Below are 9587 nucleotides of genomic sequence, written 5' to 3'. Positions count from 1 at the left end.
TGCCTGCATTTAAGTCAGCCTCCTTGTGTGACTGTAGCCCTACAACACCTTTAAAAACAAGCACTACTGTACCTCAGAGAGTGTGGCAACTGTCTTTTTGTGTGTGTTGCATTTACACAAGTGTGAAAACTGTGTGTGTTTGCTCCTTATCATTACAGAAGGCACAGTAGATGCATCCTTTTTTTTCTGCACTGGTGCTTTAATGCACAGTAATAGCTCCCATTGTGGCCTCTGGCTCAATAATAACATTATAAAAGGAGTTTCAAAGTACCTTTTTCTATTAAATCATCTGACATTATCATAAATCTGTAGGGAAGCGGTTTTGGTTCTCTAGAAAACCTCTCTGTCAGAGTTTTTTCCTCACAACTCAAAACCTATTTTCTTTTCCCTTACTGTAAATTTTTTCTATGCATTACAGAGATTTAGCACGTTGGCTTCCTCATGCGATCGATGGCTTCACTTTGTGTTTAAATCTCAAATTTAAAAAACCAAAAAAATAAGTGATTCTGGTCGAGGTCACTGGTGCCATTTTTCTCTTCTGCTCACTCGAACATTTTACCCAGCCTCACTTTTACGGTGCAGAAAAGCAAGGTGATCGGACGCCACGTCTCCATGCTTTGACAGACAAGCTTTAATTGTTCACAATCAAGCTTATAGACATGTCCAAAGCACCGTAAAACCATCATACCAGAAAGAAACAAGCAACTGAGGACAAAGGTTTTTATGACACAGGTAGGAGTTAACCAAGGATATAATACGGTAAAACATTTCTCATTATTTTGTGATTCATTATATATACACTCGCTGTTATAGATTACGTCTCAAATAAAAACAAAAAACTTTGTTTTTGAAATAGCAGTCTTGAAATACACACCATTTGTGTCACATTTGAATCATCCAAAAGAAAAAGAAAAAAAGGGAACAAAGAAAAAAAAATCAAAAATAAAATCAAAACAAAATCTTTCTGCTCACAAATGATTTTCCCTTTTATTTTAAAGATTTTTTTCATATACAACATTGTATTTACATGGTCTAGTATTATTTACAAAAAATTAACAAGTGGCACTGTGTAGTTAGGAGTTCTTTTTTTTCTCTTGTTCCCTACAGGTCTTATTCTCAAACAAAATAAAAATGACAAATAAAAAAAAAGAACAACTCATTTTAACAATGCTTTATGTCTCCAACTCTTTTTTTTCAGTAGCACTACCTGCCACTCAGCCTTCTACAAAGTGCTGTCCTTTCCCTACCCGACTAGAGCTGTTTTTCATCTTTACAAAAATACAACTAACCCGAGCCCTCCCCACGTCTGGTCCCCTCCAAACTACCTTTGATCAGTACCCTAAACGCACAGACAGTACCAATTATGTGTCAACAACAAAACACTTTGAACACAGACAGCTCGTTGCTGGACATTTTGTGCAGATGGCAGCCCTGATTTATCAATTATTAACTTTGCACTGCAGGTGTTTTCGTTTCTTGTTAGAAATCATCATTTAAAAAAAACCCAACTTGCTATTGATGTCACTTCATCACAAGGGCCTTCGGCGTTCGTTCAATTTGATTTGGTGGTGATTTGATTTTTTTTTGGCCCTGCTGCCGAAACACACAAAAACGGATGATAAAAAAAAGGGCACTGGATCTTTTGATTAGAGGCTCATACGTGTAGGGTCTGCCAATAAATAAAAAGAGTTATTGAGTCAATCATTCACTGGCAACCCTCGGTTTGTCCTGTTGAAAACAAGCTTGCACTACTGTACCCATGGTATTCAGCTCAGATGTGTCATTTGCCTGGAGGCCAATGCAGAGAGAGTGGGCTCCATGTATAATGATCCAAAAGAGAGAGGCATCTGGGGAAGAACAATGAGAAGAATGGACCGTGGATGTTGCGTGGGCTCTGCTGAAAATGACTGATGTTGCCTGAGAGAAGGCAGATTTTGGGAGACGGCTGCAATATAGGAGAGATTATAAAAAAATAAAAAAAGAGAGAGAGAAGAGGAAAGCTCTTCTTCATCCCACCTCTCCATGTGACAAAAGTATGATTCAGCTGTTTGAAAGGGAGCACGCTTTGAAATGTTTCACAGGCCAAGATTCAGCTAGGACAGACTTAAAAAAAAAATAATAAAAAAATCACACTCCAAGAGTTTCTTCAGAAAACAAAAACAAAACAAAACTTGAGATCGGGTTAGATTAGGTTTGTGGCGCTATGGCACAACCTTTCATTCCAGTTAACGGACAAGCAGGCTTAGACCAGACAGCTAACAAACTATATGTTAGAGATGGAGGAGAGAGGTAAGGAGAAAGAGATCTGAGTACAAACACACACACACACACACACGTTCACACACTCACAGCAGTAGGTTTTTCTTCCAGCAGAATCCAATGACAGCAGGTACCGAAGCAGCCGATAAGAACAAAATCTCAAATCATGAAGAGGCTACACTTCATTCCATACCGCTCTGTCAAGTACAACGGCAGCTTCACCTGTACTTCACATAAAAAAAAAATACTAGACAGGCAACTTAATGCTGGGTTTTGTGAATTAAAAATACAAAAATCACTTTAGTCTTATCACTCGTTAACATCTTGGCTTAAAAACAACATGTGCCTTAAAATAAAGTACCATTGGGAAAGATCAAGAATAAAAAAGGAAAAGCATCGGTTGTTCTGTTTGTGCTGCTTCTTTGAACTATCAACTGTTCTCTGGCACACAGTCAGATTTTAGAAAAAGAAATGAAACAGCAAAGGTTGGGTTTAAAGCCTCACTCCAGTGACCTCTGAACCGCTGAAACGTTCAAAGGAAGTATCCAGTTAGGGGATAACCTTGGAAAAACAAATCACTAAAGTTAATGTTGGGTCATACGACAGCTCAGGCAAAGTGACGACACGCCAGGTTTGCTCCTGTTTTCGGGATTCAAAGTGTCTTTGTATAAAATGTGGCGAGGTCAGTGGAGGGAGCCTTTGAAGTCATGTTGTCACCATTCACACTAAGGTTGAGATCAGTTCACTCTAGAAATTCTAAAAAAAAGCAAAAAGCAAATATTGATTGCATAAAAATTCTAGCAGCTTTTAACCACTTGAGAACTAATTCATGTCTGATTTTTGGATGATTTGCTCCTCGGGTTCTGACGTATGGACCCGTGCTAACAGAGCGTTTGGGTTACACGAGGTTGATTTGCTAAAGTCGGAAGGAAGCAACGGGGCTTTGCGCACAGTGGTGATTTGTTGTCAAGTGTCTGGCTCAAGGACACTTCAGCAGGGATCCAGATTCAAACATCAAATTAGCTGCATGCGAATTTAAAGGAAGTAATGAACTGAGCTCAGCCTTGTTTCTTTATCAGCCACAAAAGGCTGGGAAATAGCTTAGATTGTAACTCAGTGAGGCGGGGTGTCTACTGGGGCCTCTCTATGACGCTGTCCACGTTAAGTAACAGGAATTTGTTCTGAATAATCCAAAATGTTTCTGTCATTAAGTCTTTCAGTGGGAGCTCTGTAGTCGCTGCTGTGACAGAGGTGCCCAGTAAACACCGGCCCTGAGGATTGTAAACCAGTTCTTCACCACGCCAAATGACGGCGGCTTCAGAGCGCACGCGTCTGTAAGCTCAAAAACACAGCACAAAGCAGGATCAAGAGTACGACTTGCCACAGCATTGAACAAGAGGTGAGACACAAAGTGCTTTCAGCTGTCCATCTGTCAGTCTGTGCTGTCAGAAACATAGACGAGAAAGCTGAGAAAACCAAGTACAATAAATTAAATCAGTTTTGTTTTTTTCCCCACGAAAAAGCAAAAGAAATAAAGAAGTAGTTAGAAGAAGAGGAATCGCACTACTTTACTACCTAAGATTTAATCAGGAAAGCATGAAGCTCTAGATTCATACAAACAAACATACAAGTTTTTTTTGTTCAGTGGACAGGGTTTGACACAAACTAAAACACAATAAATATTCTTTCTGAGGAACAAAAGATAAGGTATATCTCTTTATCAGCTAAAAGGACACTAAAAAAAAGGCAGGTCCGTCTGGCAGACTCGCTCAGAAGGGGACAGGGTGACCCTTTGCGGAAAAAAAAACTTTCCATCCGTGGGGGCAGCCCTTCCCCTTCGTACTTATGGCACTACAGCAATTCCCCATCCACATTTTATTCTCTCGTACTTTTATCTTTTCTTTCTTTGTAGACTTTTTTCTTTACCCTGAACATACAATATCCCCTAAAGGTACCTATTCAACACGGCTGGGTTTCTTTTTTTAATTCTAGCTTGTCCATGACTTTCACGTTTGTTCGTTTGTGTCTTTTTTTCCATTTTTGTCAGCATAAAGTGCAACAGTGCTTTTGTTCTCTCCTCCGGCCTCCTGGCCTCCTCCCGCTAACCCACGATGACTGCCGGAGGTCAAAAGTCACGGGTTAGCAGGGTCAGGGTCAGGGTTCACGCTGGTCTCACTGGTCACGCTGGTGGCGCTGTCAGCACTTGCACTTGCAGCACTTGCAGCAGTCGCGGCACTGGTGGCGCTGGCAGCGCTGGTGGCGCTCGCAACGCTTGCGACGCTCGCAACACTTGCGACGCTCAGCTCCTCCACTTCGTCCTCCTCCTCATCCTCTTCCTCTCCATCTTCTGTCACTTCCCCCACATCCAGCACCTCCACCTCTTCATCATCATCATCCTCTTCATCCAGACCTCCTTCTAGCAACTCCACCGCCACAGCCGCCTCCCCCTCTTCCGTCGCTGCCATCTTTGCTCCTTCCCCTGCTTTTTGCTGCTCCTTCTTCTCCTCTTCCCTCCCCTCATCCACCTTTTCTCTCACCTGGTAGACGGCGGTCTTGAATGGTTTGACCAGGCCCTCGTCGTAGACTTTCAGGATGGCCTCACACACAAAGCGGTACTGGCTCTGACAGAGAGAAATGTAATGCCATGTGATTAGTGTTAACTCTTCTACATTTTAATATGCTTAGGCAATATGTACACTAGTGATACTCAAACTACAGCACGCAGGCCAAATCTGGCCCCCGATAAGGTGCCGTGTGGACCCCCAACTATTTTGTAATTAACAATAAAAATAAATTGATTCAGAGTGGGAATTCTTTTTGTAGACTACATTTAGCTCACATAAGGAGACAGAGGGCAAGAAAAGCATCAAAATAGAGCTTGTTTATCACAAAAAGTTTATCACAAAATGTCCTAAACTCCTTGAAACTTTTTAAAATCCCAGAAATGTCCTAAAATCCTAGAAACTTCCTGAAATTCTAGAAATGTCCTAAAATCCTAAAAACATCCTTAAAATCCTAGAAATGTCCTAAAATCCTAAAAACATCCTTAAAATCCTAGAAATGTCCTAAAATCCTAGAAACTTCCTAAAATCCTAATAACATCTTGAAACCCTAGAAATGTCCTAAAATCCCAGAAATGTCCTGAAATCCTAGAAATGTCCTAAAATCCTTGAAATTACCTAAAGATCAAGAAATGTCCTGATACCCTAGAAATCTCCTAAAGCTTGAGAAACATCCTCAAATTCTAGAAACATCCTAACATCCTAGAATCGTATTGGGCTGCTGCAACTGGCGCCTTGCCTGCTGTCATTTTGCAAAAGTGGCCCCTGAGCAAAGTAAGCTGAGCATCCCTGCGGTTCAGGATTGAGCCAAATGAACTGAACTGCACGTGAGATGGAGAGAGATGTTTCAGCCGCACGGATAAAGTGACGTGTCTACATACAGGTGTTTGTATCATCATGGCTCTCTGGTCTCTCATGGTCCTGACGATATCTAGAGGATACACTGGCTGACCGCACTCCATTAGACACAATGCCGTCTCCATGGTGATCAGAACCCCTGTCCGACCAATCCCCGCACTGAAAAAAAGGCGAACGAGAGAAAAAGAGGTGAAATATGTTGATTATGTTAGAGCTAATGGGTTGACCACTTTAGAGATTTCACAGAAAGAGCAGCGGTACCTGCAGTGCACCACCATCGGCTGGTCCTGTCCGGCTCGTTTGGTCCGTACCAGAGCCACGAAGTCCAAGAAATCAGTGGAGTCATCAGGAACGCCGTGGTCCGGCCAAGCCAGGTACTGAATCTGGGTAAGCTCTCTCTGCTGCTCACTCTGAACATGCAGACACAGAGGAAAAAGAAGAAGTAATTTTTTATTTTCACGCACTGTCTTTATTATTGGAAACAAACTGGGGCCATTCCCTCTCACCTCAGTCAAAACCCGTGCTTAGGAAGTAATGAATTATTCTCAGATATCACTCATCCTCAGAACCCAAAACAGGTTATTGTATTTCATGTGGGCGACCTCCTAGCATGTTTCATTGAGCGCTGTTTTCCCGGGGGAGATTGCGCAGCACCCTGTTGGTGTAATTATGGCCTTTAAACGTGTTATGAAACCAAGTGTGCATAACAAACAGTGGGTTTATTTCTTCACTGCACTGGTGATTCATGTCGTTCTTTCCCATGTTATCAAACAGCAGATGCTGAAGATGATATTTCTGTAGCTCTGATACATTTTATGTTGCACTCAAACTGTAAATAAATCATTTAAAAAGGGAAGAAAAGCAGACAGACAAAGAAACAGGATACCTTGCAAGTTAACTCTTTAAATCCTGGATTAACATCAGTATTCTTCTGCTGCGTCAGACTTTTCACAAACTATTTCGCCCTCTAAAACCTTTGATTTCTTTGAAAAAAAGAAAAAAAATCAGGACAAAAGGTGCTGGGGAGGAAATAATTAGTCCTATAAATTTCAAGAAATTGGTAAAAGATGACGAGAAAATTAATGGAGACAAAAAGGGTGGGGCGGGAAGAAATATAAAAAAAAGTCCTGAAAACTATATTTATAATAACTATTTTAATGTTTTATTTAAAATTATGTTATAAAAAAATTTACATAAAAAATAATACTTTTCCAGCACATTTTAGGGTCATTTTCTCGTTTGTTTTTATTTTTTAAATTTTATTCATTTGCTTATTTTCAGGCAATTTATTGTAACTTTTTAAAATTATTTCTTGCTAATTTTTGGGCCATGTGTTGCTGAAGTTGCTAACTGCCTTCTCTCCATGTTTTAGAGATAAATCAAACAAATTTGCCATTGTTTTAAAGGGTCAAAGGGATGCTTTGCCGATTTTCAATAAGGTTCCATCTAAATAATGTGGGCAGTATGTGTGAATGATCGAAATCTGAAAAAATGGTCAAATTAGTCGGTGCTGTTTGAATAAAAAAGATGTTGTATGCACTGCCTATTTCTCTCCTAATATGTTTTCAGAAACATGCTTAGCTGTGATAGTGATAATACAGAGCCTAAAAAACAAAACAAAACAAAAAAATGGATAAATCAATCCTCTGAAACCTGGATCAACATCACATCAGTTTTCTTGTGTTGCGCTGGAGCCCTTTCACAAGCATTTAAACCTTTGAAACCTGAACAGATTGGTTTGCTTTACTTTGAAAACATGGAAAAAAGGAAATGAGCAACTTGGCAAGAATGGTCCCTCAAAGTGCAAGAAATTTGTAAAAGGTGACAAGAAAAAATTATCTAAATCAGAAAAGAAAGAGAGAAAATTATTAGAATATTAACAAAAAACTAGGAAAGAAATTTCTGAAAACATTATTTATTATTATCATCATATATTTAAAATTATGTTGTAGGAAAAAAATCTATTTTTAGTGGATCATTTGAGGTTTTCCCTTGTTTGTTTTGCAAATTTTCTGATATTTTTTTATTAAACAGAACTAATTTCTTTACAAGACATTACCCAAAATATTGTAAAGTCCAAATCAGTCCAATTTGCTCAGGTTTCAAAGGGTTTAAAAAACAACAACTAAGCAGCAACTAAGATACTGATACTGTGAGCCTATTTCTCACCTCAAATATTTTCAGACACATGTTTTGGCTTAGCGTTTAACTGGAATATCACATCTCTCTTGGGCAAAAGCATCTTTTTCACTGTTTTCTCTGGCCATGTAGCACCAATTCCAAAAGTATTTGCATCTTGCAGCTGCATAGAAAGCCACATTTTATGAAAAGACCATGTTCCCAGCAGAGAAATACTTCTTTAAACTCAAAAGGAACACAATGATGACAACTCACACAAACACACACAAAACCTACAGCAGATAACGACTGACCGCTGTTTCATGTGCGCCTCGGAGCCCCCCTGTTCTCTTTTATATTGCCTCGCTGCATCGCCATGGTAACACTTCTATCTCCATAGCAACAATCACAGGCAGAGCAGAATGCTAATTGCTTCCTCCTACAGCCGTATATTTCAAAGGTCATGATACACGGGCGACACACAGGGAAGTAATCAGGAAAACACAGACGGCAGGAAATGACGAGGAAGCAGCAGGAATATTCCGAACCTCCATGAAAAGTTAATCTACGATTTTGTCCTTCAACACTAGCACCATTTATGTTAAATACATTGCATGACACAGTTATATCTCACTATTTTGCATGCCCCAAACACATATTTTAAGATGCAGCACATTAGACTGTAAGCGTCAAACGGCTTCAGGAGACAAACTTGCATTAACGTGTTTGAAACTATCATCGTCCCACTCTCTGTTTGGTTTCTCTTCCTCGCTCTTTTTTTCAGCAGTGTGAGTGACTGGGGTGGTTGGGTTGTCATGGTAACCAGATCCCAATACGTGGCCCGCATGCAGCAGCGGGAGCCAGAAAAAGAACAACCCACACTGGTCACTATGGCAACACACCTCCTCGGGGTCCTCAGCGGCTCATCCTTCCCTGAGACACAGGTCCCTCGCTTTGATTGGACCCAGCGTCTCTCTCTGTGATGCCTTCGCCCTCCCCTGCACCCTGCTCTGCTTTGCTCTCATGTCGCTCTCATATGGTCCTAAATTTCCTTTTTTAAGTGTGCGGATCTGTGTGTTTGCAGTTACCTGCGTGTGCACGAGAGTCATCTCCCGGACCAGGAAGGCAGAGTTGCCCTCTTCGTTGTGGCACGTTACTGTAAAGTCTCCGTAGGTGGCGCTGCTGTCTGGATTGGGCCAGTACTGGTGACACTTCACCTATAAACACAAAGTTTTCTGTTTACAACTCAACATTTAATTCACTTAACACATCACAGCTGCTATTCTCAGCTCTGGGGTCAGAGGTCAGGCTGTGCTAAATTAAAGTAGCCATCTGTTCTCTGCTTTTATATTCAATGCACAAAGATATACCATGTACAGTGCAAAGCTTCCAGTGATATGTACAGACGATGATTTCCAAAATGCTCTGTCACAAGCCTTTCCTATTGCCATGAAAAACTTCTTCCTTATGTCAAGAGAAATTAGAGAACTTTGCAGGTTTTGTTTGAAATTCACACCTAGTTTGATGAGTAATGGATCTTCACAGCAAGACAACTTTTAATCCCTCTGTTTATATTGAGTGAACAATGCTCGAGTGAAAGAAAGTTGCAATAAACTCATGCATTCCATAGTATACAGCCATTATCTTTGGCACTAAACAGACATAATCAGTATCAAAGATTGGAATTCTTTAAAAATCGCAAACCCTGGTTTTATCAAGCTTAATTCAAAGCAATGCAGTGGTCTTTTTATGTTAGCGTGTCAGACTTTGCTGACACTTTGCTCAGACTCA

The 9587-nt window shown here is 40.4% G+C and overlaps 1 protein-coding gene across 1 annotated transcript in view; it reads right to left on the bottom strand.

Moving 5' to 3' along the window:
• Positions 1 to 609: 609 nt before the first annotated feature.
• Positions 610 to 9587, bottom strand: part of ptpn4a (protein tyrosine phosphatase non-receptor type 4a) — a 90098-nt gene continuing 81120 nt past the window's right edge. Inside the window, exons 24-27 of the mRNA XM_042494228.2 lie at positions 8885 to 9013; positions 5940 to 6088; positions 5702 to 5837; positions 610 to 4880 (exon numbers count right to left, since the gene is read on the bottom strand). Coding sequence (XP_042350162.2) covers positions 4392 to 4880; positions 5702 to 5837; positions 5940 to 6088; positions 8885 to 9013 — 903 coding nt within the window. The 3' untranslated portion in view covers positions 610 to 4391. The remainder of the gene's footprint in view (positions 4881 to 5701; positions 5838 to 5939; positions 6089 to 8884; positions 9014 to 9587) is intronic.

The sequence above is a fragment of the Plectropomus leopardus genome, chromosome 10 (assembly GCF_026936395.1).
Source record: "Plectropomus leopardus strain MGB_pleo_1.0 chromosome 10, ASM2693639v1, whole genome shotgun sequence".
In the NCBI taxonomy this organism is placed as follows: domain Eukaryota; kingdom Metazoa; phylum Chordata; class Actinopteri; order Perciformes; family Serranidae; genus Plectropomus; species Plectropomus leopardus.
This window is presented reverse-complemented; position numbering and strand designations above follow the sequence as displayed.